Genomic DNA, 24,541 nt, shown 5'->3' with positions numbered 1-24,541 from the left:
AATATTTTTTATCTGCAGTCGTAGCATAGTTCGAACCCTGTAGTTTATGTTGACAACAGAAGGCGCAGAAAGGAACTTAAGTCAGTGTGCTGGAGCTGCACAACGAGAACATCACATAGTTGCACGCAAGAGCAATACTGGAAAAAAAGTTCTGGATCCATGCGTGCACCTGGGGAGTATTCTATGGTGAGGAATCTGCAGTTAGAAGTACACATAAGAAAACTAATCAATTCATTCATTCGTTCATTCAGAGGATAGAAATTGCAGAAGTGATTTTCCCACCACATTATTTAGATCTCTAGCAATAAGCACTCTTCCAGGTTGAGAACCATTGCGTTTTTATTAAAATAGTCCGTTTTTTTAGATCATACAAAACCTCCAAAAATAAACTAGCACCTTCCCCCTCCTCCCAGCCCAATTGCCCACCTAATTTCAGCCTACAAACCGAACATGCTATTAGACAAGGCAGAAGGAAGTGGCTGGGAGGCAGAACAAAGACAGCTGCATCGACACATGCTTATCTTGAAAACTGTTCTTCACTGTGGTTTTTCTTTACTGTGCATCACTCCTGGGAAGAGAACTAAACCTCTTCTCCTTAGTGCCTTGATGTGCCTTACTCGTAAGTGGAGGATGTTGACTGTTGCGGTTTTGCTTGCTGATGCCGATAGCGCCTACATCCGTTAATAGTTTACTTTGTACTTGGTGGGGACGAAAGGAGAGGACACTTTACATCTTGCAAAGGCTTGTAAACACTTAATTCCAAATGTGCTTAGAGGGATATGCCTTGCCACAGGGTGCAGCGAATCAACTTCTTTGCATAGTGCTTCAAAGCAGCAGACAGGTTTTCTGAGCACAGACTTACAGTTCATTTGACAGACATGGAGTACACTGATTGCCCTAGAAAAAGTCAGAGATTGTCTGTAAACAGCCAGGATCTGAACCTTGATGTCAGACTCGGTGACAAACCCAGTCCTCTCCAGGAAGCCTCAGCCAGAGAGTGTCAGCAGCTCATTTTTCCCCACTGTGGATCAAGTGGAAAAAGAACGAATCCGGTTTGTCGCCGAGCACTCTGGGGGAGTCCAGCTCTGCCACCTTCCCAGCATGCATCACCAGCACCCGGTCTGAGTCCATGATAGTGTTTAACCTGCAAGACAGTAGAGGCAGGAAGCCGTGTTTGGGACAGTGAGGACAGAAGTCACAACGCAATAAAAATCAATATTAAAGTTAAGAGAGATTGGGGTATTTTAGAATATCCAAAGGACACAATGTGCTTTCAGCAAAGCTAGCTGTAAAGATTGCAAGGGTTACCCACATGTGGTCATCTGGCCCTTATAATGGCCTTGTCCAAGGAAGAGATGTATCTAACAGGCAAATGCTGACCTTTGAACCCGGAGACCTCGTGTCTAATCCAGGCAGCGGAACAGGATTACAAAATCATGTGATTCAGATTAAACCAGTTCATGTCTCTTGGATTCAAATTGCAAAACTATATAAATATATGTAAAACCCAGATGTCCAATTATATGTTCCTCCTGTCATGCTCTCAACAAGCCCCCCAACCCACACTTTTCTTTGTAGAGCACCTCATGTTTAAGCTGCACCTGCCACAACAAAAATGTGCCCTATTAAACGTTTTGATGCACCTTGACATTAGAATTTCACTATGTCAAATAACTAATTAGAGACAGCCAACCAGAAGGCAGGTTTGATCCTAGTCATGATAATAACCAACTGTGATGAGGAGAACAGAAGCTCACGGATGACCTCTCTAGACATGCATAAATAGCGAAAAACACATGATGGAGGGTACCTACAGGCACCCATGAGATGCACAAAAAAAAAAAGCAGCTAGGCTTGTAAACAGATATTTTAATTCAGGTTCGGATGATGACTTCAGCAGAAGCCAACACAACCAGCCTTATGTTTTTTGGTGGTCATAACTGCCCCGTCACCGTCCCAATCTGTCCAAAGACATTCACTGGCACCAGGCCTGCACCTACTACAAGTCCTTGGCCATCTATAATGTTCACGTCAACTCTCTCGGCCTCCTGTGCTAGAATGACATTTAAGTTGCCTGTGGGGAGGTTTTCTCACCAATGCGGTCATTTCTTACAGCTTGAGAGACCTTTAGGGCCTGATTTAGATCTCGGTAGGCAGGTTGATCCGTCACACCAGTGAAGGTTATCCCATCTGCCAACATTCAAATCGGATTATATCCTATGGGATTTATATTTCGGTGGATGGGATATCAGTAACAGTTGTGACAGAGTAACCCGTCCTCTGAGATCTGAATCCGACCCTTAGTCTAGAACCACTTTCATGGAAACCCACATATGGTGCAGTTGCTGCCAGGAAATTAAGATACTTGGTATCCAGCCAGAAAGTGCAGTTCCAGTGTTAGGCCCCATACAAGGCGGGCCCAATATGTTCATGAGGATGGTACCTAGCATGTTACAAGCACTATACTTTTCTTTTCGTTCACGCTTACCACCGTTTGCTCTGCAGACTGTCACAGATGTCACTCTTGATCAGGTAGCTGATCCGCCACCTTTTGAGCAGCGTTACTGCTATATCTTGGCTTAAGAGAGGAGTTGGAAAAGTTCCCTGTCATAAGATATCTGAAATTAGCCAAACTTAAAATCGGCAAGATATGCTTCCAGAGTGGCAGATGCTACACACATTGCTTTTTTGCCACATTTTCATTTCCTCACCTCCTCTAAAGTATGCTCTCATTTTGAGCCACACTGAAAGGTGTCTTACTATAGATTTTTGGGAGCTTCAATGAATTAAGAAATCCATGTACATTTCTGAGCTTGATAGAGGAAGATTTGCTACCTGTGGGCGATCGTCAGCACAGTTTTATCAGCGAAGCGCTCGCGGATGGTCTGCTGCAGCACCTGGTCGGTCTTCTGGTCCACGCTCGCTGTGGCCTCATCGATGCAAAGAACCTAACAGATGAAAAGTTGAAAGGTGAAGATAGCAGTGAACGCCCATTATGGCTTTGGAAGAATGCACTGTGATGACAAGAGAGGCCAGTGAGAAGGGGGAGAATACTGCCCCATCCAGTGCAACAATGCTTGTATCTCTGAGCTTGTCTGCATCATTCCATACAGGAGATCATGACTATCTGGTAATACATTTCGAGATGAATCTGGTGAGCGTGGAATCTAGCTATGCTTGGCTCACTTGATCGCTCTAAAGCCTTTCCTAATCCTTTTTAACATAATTCTCTGTAGAGGTTCCATGATTTTATGATAAGTTTGTTTCTGACCGTCTGAATCTGTAAGAAACACAATGACCTCACTCTGTAGATGGCACACAGTTGTATCTGAAGACCTCTGACCCAGGTGTGATATTCAGGACACCCTCAGCAGCTGTCGCCAAATCACAACATCATGGATGCAACCGGTTAGATTACGTCCGCATGCAGAGTTATGCGCATGGACTTAGAGTTACTCCTCACAGAACTACGTTCTCACCCCTACTTACAATGTTGCTCCATCACTTGTCAAGGAAATGGTTGCATATCTTCCTTTCACTGGAGTCTCATATCAACACTACTATTGGCTCGACCTTTTCCTATGAAAAATATGACATCATAGCCTAAGTTCCTAGTAGTTAAAGCTGTATGAGAAGGATGACAGTACCATTTTGAAGCTGAAGTTGTATCACACAGATTGCCACTATCCAAACACCCTACTGACCATCAAGGACATATTATTACAGGGCTTCACACCAACACTGGATAACCACCTAAAATGAGTAAATAAAATTCAAAATACTGACCCTATATTTTTCTCATCCTTTTTGTTTTCCCCACTTCACTTCATTGCCAAAAAGCATCTACTGCATAGGCGGTCCTAGCAGTGGATGGAGCTGTATGATACAGCATCAATATTGCAGCCACCAGAACATGGATTTTAAAGGGGCTCAGGTCAGCTTTCTACACCCAGTCATTCCATGTCCCCTCAGATGACACGTCAGGTCGTGGGAGGAGCTTCCTCCCTTACAGATCTCCTGACTTTTAGCAAGCTGAGAAAACAGTCCAGTTACTTAAACACGTGGTGATTGGTTCTTTACAAAGTACTTCTGACTTGAAGGGGGTGGGGGGGTGAAACTATGAGGATATAAAGTGAGGTACAAGGCAAGACAGACCGTCCCCTTGTGGTGGTTCATAAGAGCAAATGACTATCGGTGTCATTGTCAGTACAATCAGATATACATATACTATTCTTTTGTAAATTTTACACTGTACCTAGACGAACGTGGGTCGTTCCATTTCTGAAGAGCATGGGAATTAATCGCTGTCGCCCTGCTTTTATTAGCTGTACAGAAGCTCAACAGTATTTTAAGTGTCGTATTTATTTCCTCATTCCTTAAAAAAAAATGTAAATCACGAAAATCAATTGTAATCTGAACTATGTGGAATTATCTTGGGTGTATTGTAAGAATCTTTTTAATCGTGACTTTTAATTGTACTTTTATGGTTATTTTGTTTTAATAACCGAATAAAGTTTTGAAATTGAATTGAATTGACTATCGGTGTGTCCAGTAAAAAGGATGGATACGAGGTTTAGCTTGCAGCAGCATGTAGGCGATAGAGAGATCATATGCTGGAAGGGGTTGGGTAACACAGAACAGACATGCATAATGCAACTATCTCATTGACAACATAGATTGAAGGCTCAGAACAAGGAAGCAGCAACTAGGGATAGGTGGATATTTTTCAATCTTAACAATGATCTGTTTATGTTTGCAAAGTTGCTGGTGTGTCAGATCTGAGTGAAATCTTTTACTGTTGCAAAACTTTTTTTTTTAAACTTTATTTTCCATTTTGCATGAAGACAAAGAAAAAGAAAACAAACCATGATAATGCAATATGGGAACAGCAAATGACATTACAACAAATCTGAAAAACATATCCATAAAATATGATCACAAAGCATCAGGACAAAAAGGGACAACGTGATACTTAAATACTGACAACCACAATCCGCACTACACTTGATGCAAAATCAATCGTGTGACAAAAACTGCAAACAATAAATATTCTCTACTTTTGCAAAACTTTATGTGACAAATCTCCTTAGAATGCTAACAAAATTGATTCGCAGGATGATTCGCAGGAAATAATGTTTTTGTTTATTGTACATTGACAAGATATAGAAAATAAAGTTTAGATACATTTTCCACCTTGGTGCGATTAAAGTAAACATTAAGTTGCCATGCAGATAAAATTATCTAGCAACAAGATGTTTGCAAGGGAGAGGGTAAAATTAAACTGTGAAGCCTTTTAAAGTGAAAAAATGCTGACTTTTGCTAAACTTGACTGACTCTGCACATTCCTTCTTCATGGGTTGGGTTGTAGCCGTACAAAGGAGAAGGGACCCGCAGGGCATGGAGCGGGGACAGTAACCAGAGCATATCGAACACATGAGGATGTGGGCTAAAGAAGGGTGAATAAAAGATAGAAGTAGCCCAGTGTAATGGCAAAGAGAAATAGGTAGGGAGGGAGTGGCAATGTTAAAATGAATGTTCTAAAACTGTCATGGACAAAAGAAGGGAAAACTAAATTCAATACCGCCTTGTTTCACTAGTTCTCAATGGAGGCCGAATTCCAGGAAACAAATCTGTGAATGCAGAGGATGGACAGTCCTGACTGCGTTGATCCGAAGGAACAGAGAAGAAGCATAAAAAAGCAAGGGAATACTAGCAAGATTAACAAGCTATAGAAACTGAAATTAGAGAAGTGGTAAAACTGGATGTGAAAGTAAATTAAAGATGAGCAAGAGCAGATCAAAGGATGACTACTGAAAATAAATGTAAACCTCAGATTAGAAGATGTCGAAGCAAAGATGGAAGGTGATAGGAAGGAGTAATATGACCACAAAACTAGAACACAAATCTGTGACGAAGAAGTGAGTGAAGGATTGATTAAGCATCTAATCTAAAGTCTATCAGGATCAGTTATCACCTCTTTCTCTCTGAAATCTATGACCTCCTCAACACAGCATCCAAGAATAGCGACCTCTGTGAATCCAACCTCCCAGAAGATACGGCTGTGAGGGGAAGCATCAGTCCTCAACCTGCTATAAATCACCAACATCAGACAACACATCCATCACCCAACAATAACTGCACTGCTTTAAAGACTTCTCAATCAAAGACTTCCAGGAAGGTCTGAACACCTCTGCAGCAACCCCAGGCCCAGCAGACATGCAACACACATCCTGCTGATGCTCTCAATGGCATGCTCTAAGTGAATGTGGACACCCACTTATCACTGCAGACCCCCTTCCCCGAATTCAAGAGAGCTTCTGATTGTCCCAAGAGTTGTTGGGCCCCAGCATGCTGAATGGAGGCCAAAGAACCTATGACATTCACAGCTCCAGGAAGAGCTCAATGTTCAGAAGACTCAGGGAATTATCACAGAATGCCCTACTACAACCACATAATCAACAGTCTCAAACAGAAGCACAGCTCTATTTAAGGCCATCAAACACTACGAAACCCTACACCAGACGCCATATTGTGCACAGCTCAGGAAACACAAAGAGATGACAACCAACATGTTTCAACAAGTCCTGATCACAATCATGCCTGCAGAAGTCTAGGCATCAGGGAGCTTTACTGGCAAAGCTGCTCTGTCTGGCGGGGGAGATTTCTCGGCCGGGTGTACTACTGGCAGTGGCCTTGAAATGTTGGAGACAGTGTTTACAGAGGACCGTGGGGACTCCTTCTCACACCCTTGCGCTACTGTTGTTAGGGCTCCCACACAGTGACCTGCTTTTCTTTTTTACAGATGTACAATCGGCTGCCTGGACGGACGCTCGGCGGTGATGGTGGGTGACTTATCAGCTGAGAACACTGATCCCGCTGGACGACTTAGTGACCCAGACTGACTTACCCTCGGGTCCATTTTTAACATACGAAGCACTGGACGAACCTTCGGGGACCTACAGTTGGGTGGCCTAGACGAACCAGAGACACATGCAGTACTACAACTGCTGGTTTCTATGTGTACTGCACAACATCTGGTGAAATTGTTCTATAAGTGACAATCAGAAATGGTTCGGAAACCACTGGTGGCAATCCAAGGTTGATGGGAGTTACTTTTGAGGTGAGAGCTCACTGGTGTAAGATCCTGGCATTCCCCAAGAGGGTTTCCAGGAATATGAGACTCAAATACACCGAATTTAATTATGTCCACATGACCTACTTGACAGCACACTAACATCAGGTCTTTTATGGTAGAAAGCCAAGGACCTGCACCAGATGTGCATTCCTAGTTTTGGATTTTGGTCGCATGACCTATAGCTGCCCCAATCTACGACCATTCCGGGAGACAGTGATGCGTACCTTCAATGCAGCCCTGGGCCGCACTGTTGCCTGCAGCTTGAAAACCTGCCTATTGGGGTTGCTTCCTGTACCTCGGGCGTGGAGAGTGGGCACTAATTTCTTAGATCTGGCTCTGGCCAAGAGGTGTATAGCAATGGCGTGGAAAACCATCGGTGGAGCAGCAGCTGCGGCCTGGGTGAAGGATGTTACAGTTTGGGCTAGAGCTGAAGAGAGAGCCCTGATTAAGGAGGATGCCCGTGGGATGGGAAGATGGCCAATCGTGGGGCTATGGGCAGAAATACTAGAGTCTTGGGAACACCCAGTGGGGGACACAGAGGACGACATGGAGGAACACGACAAACCAGTCAATGGCGTTGGAGATGATGCCCTTGGGCAAATGGATGAGAAGGATGGCATACACTAGGAGAGATGGGTGGCTGCATCTCTCGAGGGAGGCACACCTCCTCCCATGATTGCAGAAATGTGGGAGACGAGAGGTAGCGCCCCCACCAGATGTCTATTCATAGAAAGCACGCCAATGCCAATGGAGCCCCCCCCCTTCACCCATAGGCTGTTATGTGCCCTTTTATTCTCTCTTTTTAGGATACCCTGATATCTCCACACCAGTTCGGTTGACCGACCCTTGAGACGGTTTGGTTTGCTTCCTTAGTTAATGATGCCGTTGAATACCAGTATGAGTGACCCTATGGTCTGGATGAGATGGTCAAAACCCCTGAGGACCTGAAAGACTGGAGAAGATGGCTAGGCCCTAAATAAGCAGTTGTGGGAAGAATGTGGAACAATGTGCATTATGTCACTCCCCAGTGTCGCTCAGTGACCTGTTCCTCTGACACTACTGGGGGGATTGTTATGCTGTCCTCTGTTATTCTCCTTCTACAAGGGATTTTCCCGCAGGGGACCCGCATCATGGACAAATGTTTGTTTTATGTCTTATATGCCGACAATAAGGTCAGTTCTTTTCAATATTTCCAGTTTGCAGATATGCCTTCATGTTCATGTGTCATATGCCTTAAATGCCAATAAAAATAGGTTTAAAACAAAAACCATACCTGCAGTAGGGTAAGCATGGCATCTAGTGTACATACCTTGGCCTGGGTGAGGAGGGCTCTTGCCAGGCACACCAGCTGCCTCTGTCCCATCGACAGACTCTTTCCTCGCTCGCCTACCTCCGCCTCCAAGCCTCCTGCAAGAAGAAAGAAAACACCCCTGAGGATTTAACCAGACCATTCAATGACAAACATTAATACAGTCACAGCCCAGGAAGAACAAGAATACTGGGTGATGCAGCTGTTAAGCAGGAGGGGCAGTTTCAACACAGACATCCATTTTGTTCATCTTCATATATTGCCTATGTAACCGTGTAAACCTATCCACGCTGGAGAGTTAGGGCTCCCTGTTACGTTTCAGTTATTTTCCAAACGTTTTCTAAATCACTTCATAAAACACAGAAAAATATCAAGACTGTTAAAAATGACCTACGAGACTAAAAAGATTTTAATTTTTACTTATGGGTTAGATGTGTTGGGAATCACTCAGGAGTAAAAATATAATGCTATGGAAGATCTTCTGAGGAAAATATTTGTCAGTGTGAAACATGTTATACATAGGATGAGCCAAGACAAGGAAGGGAGTGGGCAGCAGAGAGACACAATGCAGAAATGCAGAATAATATTTCACCCATCCCCTCCACCTACCCCTGAGAAGACACGTCTCCAACTACTACAGCTACATGCTTACCCTTCCTACTAATAAGCAGCAGAGGTTCCCTCTGATTCACTTCAGGCAATTATGTCTACTAGTGGGAGCCCAATTGTGCAGTGCATTTGCTGGATTTGAATAAAATCAGACGAGGGCGCTGTGTTATGGATATTGGATATAGAAGCAGTACATGGGGAATCCTTGGCCTATACGCGCCTATATGTTGGACTATCAGCCCTTAGGTTGTGCTACTCTGGGACCTACACACGGCCCTGTGTCCTCTTAGGTGGATCGTATGGTACCTGAGGTTATACAGTAAACACAGTGAACCTGACCTCAGTTTCTTTAACATCTGTTGTTATAAAGCCGGTAACCTTTCCGTTTGATAGTGTGCCTAATATAGTGGAACGCAATCACCGGACTCCATGGGAAATGAAGCACTTCCCACAGATGTCATAACACCTCCAACCCCTGTGCCTGCTTCCCACCAGTGCCACACTCACCCATGCGCGTCACCACCTCCTTCAGGTGGCACTGCTCCAGGACCTCATACAGCTCAGCATCAGGGTGACCTCCCCACGGGTCCAGATTCTCTCGAACTGTCCCGCTGAAGAGGAACGGGTCCTGGGGAATGATGGCCAGCTTGGACCTTGGGAAACAAACAGATGCTATTTAGGCTGATGTGAACTTTGCTGATGCAAGTCATCTGGAAGGAGGTCCCCCCTTGGCTTTCCTGCCACAGAGAGTGATTTTCTTTATGTCTTGGCACACTCAGTGTAAGTATAACCACTGTTGCATTATCCCTCATGCCCAGGTGAAGCTCCTCCGCTAAGGTGGAGGAGCATTGCACCACTGCTCTCAGAGCAGGAAAAATAAGGCTAATTGTTTTTTACTATCATTTTATTTTTCATAGTTTCCGGGCCGGGTTAGGGGAGCAGGGCTGTGGCACAGAGGGAGGAATGGTTTACACACTCCAAGTGCGCATGACTTTTTGGCCGGCCATCTTGGGCCGGTCAAACAGTCATGCGCACTTTGCTATGTTCCCCACCAGGCTGTAATGGCGTGGAACATGCACAGGCTCCCTGTCTGAGTTCCGGACATGATAACACACATTTTGAATATTCATCAACACCCACTGCCGCTGTATTTTAATCATGTCACTTAAAGGCTTATTAGGCATTGTGTTTGCAATCTGCCCATCTTGACTTGTGATTGTCTTACAGATTCATGAGACATAGCCAAACTGTCTTGGCAGTATTCGTGCGCATGAAGTCTACCAATCATACCTCAGTGCTTCTAGGCCAACAAGGTGTGTGTTGACGTTGTCAATGAGAATCTGCCCCTTGTCCAGCTCCATCATGCGGAAAAGTGCCAGGAAGATGGTGGACTTCCCAGAACCAGTCCTTCCAACAATGCCAACCCTCTCACCGGGGAAAATAGTAAAGTCCACTCCATCCAGGGCATTCGGGAGTCCAGGGCGGTACGCCAAGAAGGCATTCCGGAACTCCACATGACCTTGGCTTGGCCAATCAGAAGAAACCTGAAACAAGGGAAATGGATAACACAGAAGGCCTTCTAATGATGATCAGTCCTTGGCAGCGGCAGCGGCACATTCAATCACTATTCCACAACTTACATGGAACAGTCCAGCTTAATTAAAAACAACAGTTCGGGCAACTCTTGTGTGATATTTTTTTTTGAAAATTTGTTTATTCGCATATCAAGTAGAGCATCAACATGTTACATTTTACATAGGATAAAACAGACAAATGAGGGCATGCTCCTCGCTGTAGTATAATAAAAGTCATAATGTAAATTTTCCTAGTTTGTTGTGTCGTGATTAGCTCAACATAACCCCCAGAAACCTCCCTCCCACCACCCCTAACATACCCACCCTCGGCATTCATATTCGTGATTGAGGTAATCAAGTGTCATTCGGTTGCTCCCTTACTTAGTATCTTCCTGTTGTTTCGTCCCATAAAGGTAGTCAGAGGTATAAACAACACACATTACAGGTAGTTTGGTTATCATGGTTCAAGACGCACCCGGTGGTATTGAGGCAAAGTATAGCCTAGCAAGGGTAGATGACATATTAGGCAGTAGAGAGCGAAACATCAGATCCCTCCTCCCCATCCATTTCAAAGGCCCCCAGCATGGTGAACCAGTCCAGTGAAATCGGCGTCTTTCTATGGCCCCCACGCTCTTCACGTTGCAGTGCCTCACCCTCTGCCTTACCCCATCTTACAACTTCCGCTTTCCATGTGTCTGGGTCTGGCGGTTTGGGCGATTTCCACCGCATGGTTATCGCGCGTTTCGCTAGCAGCAAGGCCATATCAGTGAAGCGTGTGGACACACTCCGTTTACGCGCGCCCGGCCCTAGCCCCAGTATCGGGTGTTCTAACGTGCGGGGTAATAGGGAAGACCCTGCTTTGGCGAGCGAGTCATGTACGTTTGTCCAGTAGTAGCCCAATTTTGGGCAGTCCCATAGCATGTGTAGCAGTGTGGCGTCATCAGCTCTGCATCTGGGGCAGGCAGCAGTAGCATCAAGGAACAGAACATGTATGCGGTGTGGCGTGAGGTAAGCTCGGTGCAGTACCATCAGTTGGATGAACTTGAATTTCGGGCTTCTGGCCACCCTTTTGGGAAATTGTAGAATCCGCTCCCATTCTTTCTCTTCTAGTGACCGCCCTATGTCGCCTTCCCATTTGGTCCTAAGGGGTATTAAGGGGGTCGCCCTCCCAGTTCTAACACCTGCAGTGAGCCATCTGGTGAGGTGGCTACCCGTTCCCATGAGGCTGTGGTTCCCAAACTGTGCGCCGCGGCACCCCGGTGCGCCATAATGAGGAGCCAGGGGCGCCGCGACCACAATTTGGAAAAGTGAAGTCTCTGGCTGCCTCAGACAAAATATTTTCCACTTGTTAAAACCTGGGACATGGTTTGTCCCAAGAGCGCACTGCCGCCATACGTGCGTAGGTATACTCGTCGTTAGTGCGTTCTGAGATAATCTCCATTACTGCCATACGCATGCCATACGTAGCTCTGGCCGTCTCTGGGGAGTTACTGCTGCCATCTTCTGCTGCACGCTGTCTTCTGCCGTAGGACCCTCTTCCCACATAAGGTAAGTTTAGTTATTAGAATTGCCGTTGGTGTTGGGACTGGGATGGGAGGGATTCCTGTGGCGTCCGTTCTTTAACTGTGTCGCACGCAGCCAAGAAGCCAGAGAGAAGGCCTCGGCGTGGCTTATATTTTATGTCTGATTTCCAACATGCTACGTTTTTACAGTAAACATAATGCTGGTGATACAGGTGTAAAACGAAGGTTGTATCACCAGCATTATTCTTACTGTAAAAACGGAGCACGTTAGAAATCAGCGAGAAGGCGGCCTTGACTTGGCTTATTTTTTATGTCTGATTTCTAACGTGCTCCGTTTTTACAGGAAACGTAATTCTGGTGATATGGGTGTAAAACGAAGGTTGGGCAGGAGATCGGCATGGCCATGTTGTTCTTCTGCCCAACCTTCGTTTTACACCCTTATCACCAGCATTATTTTTACTGTAAAAACGGAGCACGTTATAGTGGGGAAGGCAATTTACACTTTTTTAAACTTTGCAAAATTTGTGATGTTCAAAAAGTTATCATGAACATCGCACAAAGTTCCAGAGAAGAATACACTGCCTCTTAGCAATTCTCTTCGTGAAAACCATTGACAATGAACATCTGCTTTTCAGGACTGGCAATTCACAGTGAGTGTTCAATAAATAGTTAAGCATGTGCTAGCTCGGTTTATAAGCTCACAGTTAAAGCTTTTGTTTTTAACGTAGGAAGGCCATTACACATTTGTGCTCTGTTTTGTTCTCTTAAATGTAATCGAGCAAGCCATGTTCCATAATCCCACCTTTTACAGAGAGCAGGGACCCAGTACCGGCATGTGTAGTGTTTCATGTATGCAGGGATTAACAATTCTTACGCTCATGGCGACACGCACAGCAGTACCGAAGTGCATTCTTCTGTTTGTGAGCAACCGTGCACACGTTACTTCTGCCTATTAATTAATCAGTAGACTAAGTTTAGCTAGGATTGCATGTCCCTGGGGAGCTCCATGGGCCATATTACCAAGATGTCGCACATTTCCCTATCGCCGGATTTTATCGCCGTGTTAGCGCGTCATTATCAACGCGCAACACGTAGGCGATATTAAATCCGGAGATAGGGAACATTAGCATTTGAAAACAAGCGTTGTTGTCATGCGCTAATGTGTGCCTTGATAATATGGAGGGGTGGATTCAGCTTTATGATCCACACCCCCATGTTATCAATGCCTAACACCTGATCAGGGCAGGCGTTGGGAGACCTGCGATAAACGAGTTTATCGCAGGTCTCCTTCTCCCAATGCCTGCCTTGGTATTAGGATGTTACCACCCCCAACCACATTTTACATGTGGTTGGACGTGGGAACACCCACTTTACATGTCATTAGCGATGTTTCTCGCTGACATGCAAAGTGGGCTTGAGGCAGGCGTTAGCATGCCCTTGTTAATAGAGCGCTAGAAGTATCACCGCTTTCTCGGCACAATTCGCCGAAAAAGCGGTGATACTTCACCTTGGTAATATGGCCCTATGTTTCCACCCTCCCTTGTCCCCTGGGGTGGATGGCAGCCAGATTGCAAAGGAACTCTAGAACTCCTGCTGCCCCTATATAAGTAATGTAGAGCCTTGCACTTATTGGAACGGTAACTTGAGACTATGTATATATAGCAAAGTAAAAAAACTGTCTTATTTAAATGTGCAGTGCTATCTGGAGTATATCCTTCACACACTTCAATGAACGGTATATGATTATAATACCTTCATTGCATCCCAATTAATTTAAGGAAGACAACAGGAAGTACTCCCGAGGTCGGGCTTGCATCCCCCCGCCCACCCACCGGTAAAAAATGGTGGGGAGCCACGGCCAGCTGCCAATTAGGTCTAGGGAGCCACGGGTCAAAAAAGTTTGGGAACCACTGCCATGAGGTATTGCATGGACAGCAGTGGGTTTATGGGTGGCTCCTTGTTATCTCCCGCCCATGTCTCTGACACATAAAACTCTTGTGTGATATACCATGGAAACAACATCTGTGCATATGTAGAGCCTGCAAAGCAACCTGGCTAAATCCTTGCGCTGTCAAATATATCAATTTATCAATGTAGCAGAGTTCAACAAGAGTGGATGCAAAGACTGTCAAAAAACAAGTCTCATCAATACTCACTAGGGAGGATTCCTTGTGCAAATCCTTGCAACCTGCTGAAAAAGCAAAGATGAAGGTCTGCAAGGGGCATTTCGAACATGGGGTGCCAATTTAAAATAAAATGCCCTTTGTGAAAGAGAAATTGATGAGAACCTGCAGCAGCGCATGTAAGTGCTGTCTGCCAACCCCCCCCCCCCCCCCCCGACACCACAGCCAAGCCAAAAGCTGTCATTGGCACATGTAAGTGGACACTCTTGGCCCCCTTACAGACAAGGCCAGACAGTAAACATTCAATGCTGTGCATCCCCTCATTAATACATGTCCTTGCAAGGAAGGATAGAACACTCCTTCGCCACCGCCTTCTGTATGAAATTGAAGCAAACTGGCTCTATCAGAAATGTGCGATTGTTTCACTATCTATTTCATCATGGACCTGTGGGCGAAGCGTCTGGATGGCAAGCCTCCCAGGACCCTGGTGAACTGTCGGGGTGCAGTAGTTTGGTGGGAGCCTGAAGACAGCAAATGTTAATGTCATCTGAACAAAAACAGTTTTTTAAACGGTGTCCTTGTTTTGCTTCTAAGAAAGGAACAGCGTTGGGAAGCAGTGAAAAGGAGAGAAAGTATAAAGAGACATCAAAGCCTGCGGTGTAAGGGATCTGTCGGACCAACACATTTGTTCTGCTGGAGGGGTGGGTGAGGCGCGTAGGCAGAGGCAGCCAACTGCGCATGTCTCATCTACCACTTCACACTGCAAAGCCATTTACACCATCACCCTTAATGATGGCACCAGGGCTCTTAAGGGAAATCTTCATTTTATTCTATGTCTAATACAAAATTATTTTTAAAACTCCATGCAGACCTACATGGTGTATGGCTAAGGCAACTTAGAATATAGTTGTCAATACATGGTGTATTTCAAGCCTAATAAACTTGCCTATGAAAAGAAAAAAAACACTCTGTACAGCCGTCACATCAAGTGCCACACTCCACACAGCCGTCACATCAAGTGTCACACTCCACACAGCCGTCACATCAAGTGCCACACTCCACACAGCCGTCACATCAAGTGCCACACTCCGCACAGCCATCACATCAAGTGCCACACTTCCTACAGCTGTCACATCAAGTGCCACACTCCACACAGCCGTCACATCAAGTGCCACACTCCACACAGCCGTCACATCAACTGCAACACTCCGCACAGCCGTCACATCAAGTGCCACACTTCCTACAGCTGTCACATCAAGTGCCACACTCCACACAGCTGTCACATCAAGTGCCACACTCCACACAGCCGTCACATCAAGTGCCACACTTCCTACAGCTGTCACATCAAGTGCCACACTCCACACAGCCGTCACATCAAGTGCCACACTCCGCACAGCCGTCACACCAAGTGCCACACTTCCTACAGCTGTCACATCAAGTGTCACACTCCACACAGCAGTCACATCAAGTGCCACACTCCGCACAGCCGTCACATCAAGTGCCACACTCCAAACAGCCGTCACATCAAGTGCCACACTCCATACAGCTGTCAGATCAAGTGTCATACTTTGAGCAGCAATCACATCAAGTGCTGCACTCTGTACAGCTTTCACATCACGTGCCACACTCCGTACAGCTTTCACATCAAGTGCTGCACTCCGAACAGCCATCACATCAAGTGCGGCACTCCGAACAGCTGTCACGTCAAGTGCCACACTCCGTACAGCTGTCACGTCAAGTGCCACACTCCGTACAGCTGTTACGTCAAGTGCCGCACTCTGTAAAGCTGTCACGTCAAGTGCCGCACTCTGTACAGCCATCACGTCAAGTGCTGCACTCCATACAGCTGTCACGTCAAGTGTTGTACTCCGTACAGCTGTCACATCAAGTGCCACACTCTGTACAGCCATCACATTACGTGCCCCACTTCGTACAGCTGTCACATCAAGTGCCACACTCTGTACAGCCGTCACATCAAGTGCCACACTCTGTACAGCCATTACATCAAGCACCACACTTCGTACAGCCATCACATCAAGTGCCACACTCTGTGCAGCCGTCACATCAAATGCAACACTTCGTACAGCTGTCTCATCAAGTGCCACACTCTGTACGGCCGTCACATCAAGTGCTACACTCTGTACACCTCACATCAAGTGCAACACTCTGTAAACCCTCCCATCAAGTGCCATACTCTGTACACCCTCACATCAAGTGCAGCACTCTGTACACCCTCACATCAAGTGCCACACTCTGTACAGCCATCACATCAAGTGCCACACTCTGTACACCCTCACATCAAGTGCCACACTCTGTACACTCTCACATCAAGTGCAGCATTCTGTACACCCTCACATCAAGTGCCACACTCTGTACACCCTAACATGAAGTGCCACACTCTGTACACCCTCACATCAAGTGCAGCACCCCGTACAGCCGTCACATCAAGTGCCACACTCCAAACAGCCGTCACATCAAGTGCCACACTCCATACAGCTGTCAGATCAAGTGTCATACTTTGAGCAGCAATCACATCAAGTGCTGCACTCTGTACAGCTTTCACATCACGTGCCACACTCCGTACAGCTTTCACATCAAGTGCTGCACTCCGAACAGCCATCACATCAAGTGCGGCACTCCGAACAGCTGTCACGTCAAGTGCCACACTCCGTACAGCTGTCACGTCAAGTGCCACACTCCGTACAGCTGTTACGTCAAGTGCCGCACTCTGTAAAGCTGTCACGTCAAGTGCCGCACTCTGTACAGCCATCACGTCAAGTGCTGCACTCCATACAGCTGTCACGTCAAGTGTTGTACTCCGTACAGCTGTCACATCAAGTGCCACACTCTGTACAGCCATCACATTACGTGCCCCACTTCGTACAGCCGTCACATCAAGTGCCACACTCTGTACAGCCATTACATCAAGCACCACACTTCGTACAGCCATCACATCAAGTGCCACACTCTGTGCAGCCGTCACATCAAATGCAACACTTCGTACAGCTGTCTCATCAAGTGCCACACTCTGTACACCTCACATCAAGTGCAGCACTCTGTACACCCTCACATCAAGTGCTACACTCTGTACAGCCATCACATCAAGTGCCACACTCTGTACACCCTCACATCAAGTGCCACACTCTGTACACTCTCACATCAAGTGCAGCATTCTGTACACCCTCACATCAAGTGCCACACTCTGTACACCCTCACATGAAGTGCCACACTCTGTACACCCTCACATCAAGTGCAGCACCCCGTACAGCCGTCACATCAAGTGCCACACTCTGTACAGTCATCACATCAAGCACCACACTTCGTACAGCCGTCACATCAAATGCCACACTTCGTACAGCTGTCTCATCAAGTGCCACACTCCTTACAGCCGTCACATCAAGTGCCACACTCTGTACAGTCATCACATCAAGCACCACACTTCGTACAGCCGTCACATCAAGTGCCACACTCTGTGCAGCCGTCACATCAAATGCCACACTTCGTACAGCTGTCTCATCAAGTGCCACACTCTGTACGGCCGTCACATCAAATGCCACACTTCGTACAGCTGTCTCATCAAGTGCCACACTCTGTACGGCCGTCACATCAAGTGCCACACTCTGTACACCTCACATCAAGTGCAACACTCCATACACCCTCACATCAAGTGCAGCACTCCGTACACCCTCACATCAAGTGCCACACTCTGTACATCCTCACATCAAGTGCAGCACTCTGTACACCCTCACATCAAGTGCCACACTCTGTACACCCTCACATCAAGTGCCACACTCTGTACACCCTCACATCAAGTGCCACACTCTGTACACCCTCACATCAAGTGCCATACTCTGTACACCCTCACATCAAGTGCCACACTCTGTACACCCTCACATCAAGTGCCGCACTATGTACACCCTCACATCAAGTGCAGCACTCCAGGGCGTGGCTTGGCGAAGAGATCGCCTGAGCGCTTGGCTCCGTGTTCGAGCCCCTATTAATCCTGACATACTACCTCTGAAGACCCCCATTTCCCCTTGAAAACGGGGGGAAGGGGCTCCCCTACATCGGAGCCGCGGAGCGCCGCTCAAATGACCCTGGGGACCCGGCGAGGATCGCTGGCACGCTGACCGGGGTGCCTCCGGAGGAGCAGACAAAATGGCGGCCATGGGGAAGCGCTGAAACCCCGAATGACCGCGATAGCGGGAAAGCCTGTGAATACCTGGGCTTCCTGACTCCGACGCCGGAGCTGAGGGACTTCATATGTGAGGCGGCTGATGATCGGAGGAGCTGCGTAGTGGATCCGGAAGGCGGGATCGATCGGCCCGTCTCTGAGAGGGCTGCGCCGCTGCCTCACCGACTGTTGCTGTGGGGGTTGGGCGGTCGGACCCTTCCCCCGGACTTCATCCAGGGCGGCAGTGCTGCTCCCGGGGGATAACTGGTACATGCTACGCTGACGGCGAGGTCCCCCTGATCGGGTCTCGAAGACGCTGGGCCCTGCTGTATACATCGGTGGTGAGAGCTGCGAACTCCCCCCCCCCCCCCCCCCTGGATTGCTGGCTGACTCTAGGAGCGGGAGGAACCTCGCAATTCCCCCGCGAGAAGTCGGAGACTGCTATCCGGTGCGGCCGCTACTGGAGCGCACTTTTTGAGGTGGGGACATTGTGGGACGCCGTGTGGGGCCACCCTGAACCCCCCCAGACCCCCACTTGACATTACTCACCTGCTGAGGGGGCGGACCCGGTGGGGTTCCGTTGCGCCGGAGGGGGCCCGGGGCTGGAAGACCCAGGATACCAGGTTATAGGCGTGTGCTGGCGGTGACCGCGACGGCACCCAGAACGCTGGGGGCCAGACGTTGGGCGGCGACTCCGCTGGTTCCCCTGGAGCTGCGGCGGCGGGGAAGGAGAGGCACATTTCGGAAGGAGCAGATTGTGGCCAGAAAAGCGGAATCGGGGGCCGCGGAAGGAGCATTGGGGAGCGGAAGCATACCGGAGCGGCGCGACTCCGCAACGGGATATCCGAAGGGGAATCTGCGAGGACCTATGGAGGTGCTCCCGAAGCGGGCTGGCCCCTAAAAGAAAGTGGGTGAGAACTACCTCGGAGGACCCTGGTGGCAAGGAACAATACGCTGGGGTGAGGGCTGGCGAGTGCACTAAGGAGATCACTCCTGCATAAGAGAGCCGAGAGGGACTGGACAGAGGATGCAACAAAAGGAGGGAGGAGACAGGAGGAGACTACCAGCGTTATTGATGCTTCAGAACACACACGAGCGCTCCCTTCCTCCCCCCTCCTGGGCCCCTGATCTCTGGGCTACACCTGGGGGGCCAGGAGATGAGCGAGCGGGGCGCGATTGAAGGGCGTGGACCTGTGGGCACATGCAGGAAAAATTACCGGACCGCTGGGCCGCAGCTGGGGGTCACACAGCGTGCGAACTAGAATACACTTGGTCCAAGGCGGGCTCTGTGCTGGTGTCCAACCATCGGCTGTGCCCGGGGAGGGGGCCGGTGTGCTTGCCACATGACACCAAAGCTGTCCTGACCTCTGTACATCGGGATACCGACAAAGAACGGTTGTGCTGCTCTGACCTGCTGGAGTTGATGACCGTGTGACTATGGCCTTGACGATCACCGCCTAGGGCCGCACACCTGTGTTGACCCTGATGGTCCCTGCGTCCGATATAATTCGATTGCAACTTGGATAACCAATAAGGTGAAGACTTGAAGACCTGAGAACGCTAGATTGCGCAGAGTTCCTCAATCCTGAGTTATATCGTCCTTTCCACTACCGGTGAGACAATCAGCAAACCCCCACTATGGGGAAGCCTAAAGGGAGCAAAGGTGGCGCCCAGCCAACGTCGGACACTGAAGCACCTGATAAGGGAGAGCAATCTGACCCCGGACAACTGCAAGACCCCCAATTGCAGCTTCAATTCGACAAAATCCTGACTGCGATAGCAGACTACCGCATGGCGCTGCAGCAAGATAACGCACAAGTGGCCACAGGACTGGGTCTACTGAGGGCCGATCATGGCAAACTGGCTGACAAGGTTAAAATATAAGATCCATACCCTTGAACCAGCACAAAAAGACCTCAAAGCCTCTATGACCAATGTATTAGACCGCATAGATGCGCTGGAAAGAATTGCGTAGGATGCCGAAGGACGCAATCGCCGGAACAACATCCGGATAGTGGGACTTCCGGAGAAAGTGGAAGGGCAGGACATGGTACGTTATCTCGAAGACTGGCTCCAGACGGTGGTAGCGCCGGAGGGTCTATCCACTTTCTATACACTGGAGCGGGCACATAGAGTTCCGGCCAAGCCACCAAAACAGGGTCGTCCCCCGCGCCCGGTGGTAGCCCGACTGTTACATTACCAGGACAGAGATCTGCTGCTCCAGAAGGCACGAATAAACTGTCCCTATCAGGTGGAAAACAGCAAAATTAACATTTTCCCTGATTACACGTATGAAACGCAGCGTCGGCGGACCTCTTTCCTGCCTGTTAAAAGAGAATTGAGAACTGAGGGCCTACAATACTCCCTTCTCTTCCCAGCTAGGCTACGAGTAATTGTAGACGACAAAACAAGGTTCTTCGATACTCCAGACGATGCCTGTGCTTGGCTAGAATTATACAAATCCGGTAAAGATGCCCATGAACAAAGGCCTAGACTGGGCTCGGAAGGATTGCCACCGCGGAGGTCGCGTCGGACCCGCAATAGACAGAAAGGACTGAGGAGGCCTTCACTACCGGAGACAACGGCAGAACGACGAGGGGTCCTGGAGATGGTATCCGCACTATCAGGAAAACAGTACTCCCCATCGCAGGATGAGGTGGAGTCCGAAAAGGATAATGACCACTCAGACACTGAACGCTCAGAAACGGACAGTGCGCCCTTGCCTGTGGTTACCCCAGCGACGGCAGAGGGAATGCTGGACGAAGGATAGACGCACCCGGTGAGATGTACGAGCTCGTTGTACAGGCCATGGCGGACTGCTGGCTGCGAACTTTGGGAGGGGGCTGCTAATTGTGGATGGGAGATGGGAGGTCATTGAGATGTTTATTATATGGGGCTCGATCGGTCAGCGAGGAGCTCAGGGATTGGACGGCTGCCCGTTGGCGGCCAACCCTACCTCAGTGCCCTTAAGGCACACCCACAGTGACTACTGTGGGATTAGTCAAATGTTAGTATTCAGGAGTGTTTGGATGGGAGCTAGATGGAGGTTACTAGGTCCTGTTCTGGGGAGAAGGGGAGTTTGGGGATGTTTTGGGGTGTTGGAGGGAGGGTCCATCATCGATGCTGACATGTTACCACGCTTAGAGCATCTAGAGAATGGTTGGTGTGGAATGCACTGGACATTGTGGGACAATGGGTGAGTCAGCTAATTTGAGATGTATAACCTGGAATGTGAGGGGGCTTCATACCATGATGCGACGCCACAAGATTCACGCCGACCTGGTACGTAGAGGAGTGCAGGTTGCACTGCTTCAGGAAACACATTTAACAAAGGCTGAGGGGCTAGCATTACAGCGGCGATGGAGGGGTCAAGTGTACAACACGACATATTATGCTCTTGCCAGGGGCGCGCTAATCTGGGTTAGAGCCGGGGTCCCTTTCCAGGTATCCAAACAGGTCATAGACCCAGAAGGGAGGTTCGTAGCGATAGAGGGAAAGCTACGAGGTAAGGACATTGCCTTCTGCAGTGTATATGCACCCAACGTTGATCAGCTGACCTTTCTGGCGAAATTGTCCGGGTCCCTAGCACACTTCCTCGTAGGACCATTACTTATGGGCGGGGACTTTAATTCTGTGTTAGACATCTCCCTTGATAGGTCACACCCCCCCGGCAGATTCTCCGACACACCGCACGGCCAAAGGCAGATTGGAATGGCAAACGAGGTGGGGCCTAGTAGACGCTTGGCGAACACAACACCCACACATTCGAGATTACTCCTACTTCTCACATATGCATGAGCTCCATGTGAGGTTAGATGCAGTGCTCCCCGGTCCTAATGCCAGCGATTGTGAGAACTGAGTACCTGTCAAGAACAGTGTTGGATCATAATCCTCTATTGATTGCTATGCAGTGGCTCCCTGGTGCCTCCTGTGTCCCCACTTGGAGGCTGCGCCCAGAGACGCTAGAAGACCCTCTTTTTCATGATGCGCTGGAGGAGGGAATTGCACAGTACTTTTAGGAAAATGCTGGCACGACTGCAGCGAGGGCAACGGAATTGGATGCCTTCAAGATAGTCATAAGAGGGTTTTGCATAGGGAAACATGTGGGGGTGCGGAAGGTACTTCTAGATGACCTGGATAGGGCTGACAAGAAACTCAGCGAAGTAGAACTCTTAAGACCTGGTCACCCTGAGCTCCAAGATAGGGTTAGTGAGGCGAAAGAAGCGGTTGCAGCGGAAACAGAGCAGCTTCGATTATAAAACATACACAGTGAGGTCCCATGCAGAGGGCGACAAAGCAGGGACCCTGTTGGCTTGGCTTGCTAATCCCACGAAAAGAGGCTCCCCCATAGTAACCATTCGCACAGCGGAAGGAGAAGAGGTCTACACCCAGATTTTACGTTGCATTACGAGTTACTATGAAAATTTATACAAAAGTAAACTAGTGACCAGTACCCCAGCCATAGATGTCTTCCTGGAAGGGCTTCGTTTCCCAGAACTGGATCACAAACAGGCGAAGGAACTAGGCAAGGATATAGAGATAGGAGAAATATGGAGCGCCATAAAACATATGGCACACAACAAAACCCCGGGTCTGGATGGGCTACCCATAGAATTTTATGGAACGTATACTGACCTGCTAGCACTTCGACTATTAGAGGTCTATAAGGAAGCAAAACACTTGGGGCGGTTACCACAATCGATGCGGGAAGCGTTGGTAATACCCTTATTGAAACTGGGGAGAGAGAGCGGGGACACGGCATCGTATAGACCACTATCGCTGCTAACCACTGATTACAAAATACTAAGCAGCATCCTAGCATCTCATCTATTACAACATATGTCTTTACTAGTTCATGAGGACCAAGCTGGTTTTATACCAACGCGTAATACGACCGTGAATATACGCCAATTGATGCGATTGCTAGAGGGAGACCACTTAGAGGCTCGACATCCAATGGTATTGTCGGTAGACATAGAGAAAGCGTTCGACAGCCTCGAATGGGAATATCTTTATAAGGTACTGAGACGCTTCGGAGTGGGAGAGGATTACCTGAGATGGACGGCAGTACTGTATACTTCAGCGGTGGCCAGAGTGAGAACGGGTACGCTAACATCGTCTCAGTACCCGGTGGAAAGAGGTACGAGGCAAGGATGCTCACTGTCTCCGTTGTTGTTTGCTTTAGCAGTGGAACCCCTCGCGTTATCAATCCGGACGGGATACCATTATGGAGGACTACAAAGCAGGGTTGGGCGACAATATATATCGATATATGCCGATGACCTCCTGCTCTTTCTCGAAGATGCTGACGAGGCACTGATGGGAGCCGAAAAATTGCTAACGAGCTTCGGTGAAATATCTGGCTTGAAAGTGAACTGGTCCAAGACATGCTTGTTCCCGGTGCGACAGGGGGAGACCCGACCCTCAACGACCCGAGTAGTGCGATGGGAGCCCAATTGCATGAAATACTTAGGCGTGTATATTTACCACACGACAGCTGACTTACTGGAAGGCAATATTGGCCGTGGGATAAGGGCTTTGAAAGGTAGTATGGCCTTTTGGGCTACTCTCCCACTGTCGCTGGCAGGCCGGATAGCACTACTAAAAATGGTTGCGCTTCCAAGGCTCCTGTATTACTTTAGGACATTGCAAGTATGGATACCTGCCACTACCTTTAAACTTCTAAAGTCCATGATAGTGTCCTTCCTTTGGGGGGCGGGACGGCGAAGGGTAGCACAAACGACGTTAATAAGACCTAAAACGGATGGTGGACTGGCGGTTCCAGACTTTGAGCTGTACTACTTAGCAGCTCAACTGCAGATCTACACACAGGAAATTGCACGAGTATTTAGAGGACCGGAGCATAAAAGGGGCCGAGGTATACCTCGCCATGTCCTTTCTTTCATAGCGCTGCAACAGAAATTGGATCTCAGGGATCTAACGCAGGAGGAAAAAACGATCAGATTGTGTTGGAACCGTTCACAATGTAGGGCAGGTGTACTACACCCTTATGCCCCCGAGATCCAAATAGGGATGCTAACGGCGCTACCACACGGTGGCGACTGGTCGCAGCTACAGGACTGGGAGGAAGCGG

At 48.3% G+C, this 24,541-nt stretch overlaps 1 protein-coding gene across 2 annotated transcripts in view; it reads right to left on the bottom strand.

Moving 5' to 3' along the window:
* Positions 1-321: 321 nt before the first annotated feature.
* ABCC10 (ATP binding cassette subfamily C member 10) overlaps positions 322-24,541 on the bottom strand; it is a 255,940-nt gene continuing 231,720 nt past the window's right edge. For both annotated transcript variants that reach the window (XM_078647432.1, XM_078647433.1), the window contains exons 18-22: positions 10,344-10,597; positions 9,561-9,706; positions 8,445-8,542; positions 2,836-2,948; positions 322-1,144 (exon numbers count right to left, since the gene is read on the bottom strand). In XM_078647432.1, coding sequence (XP_078503558.1) covers positions 1,009-1,144; positions 2,836-2,948; positions 8,445-8,542; positions 9,561-9,706; positions 10,344-10,597 — 747 coding nt within the window. In that variant the 3' untranslated portion in view covers positions 322-1,008. The remainder of the gene's footprint in view (positions 1,145-2,835; positions 2,949-8,444; positions 8,543-9,560; positions 9,707-10,343; positions 10,598-24,541) is intronic.

The sequence above is a fragment of the Lissotriton helveticus genome, chromosome 6, assembly GCF_964261635.1.
Source record: "Lissotriton helveticus chromosome 6, aLisHel1.1, whole genome shotgun sequence".
Lineage (NCBI taxonomy): Eukaryota > Metazoa > Chordata > Amphibia > Caudata > Salamandridae > Lissotriton > Lissotriton helveticus.
Note: the sequence above shows the minus strand (reverse complement) of the source record. Positions and strands in the feature narration are given on the sequence as shown.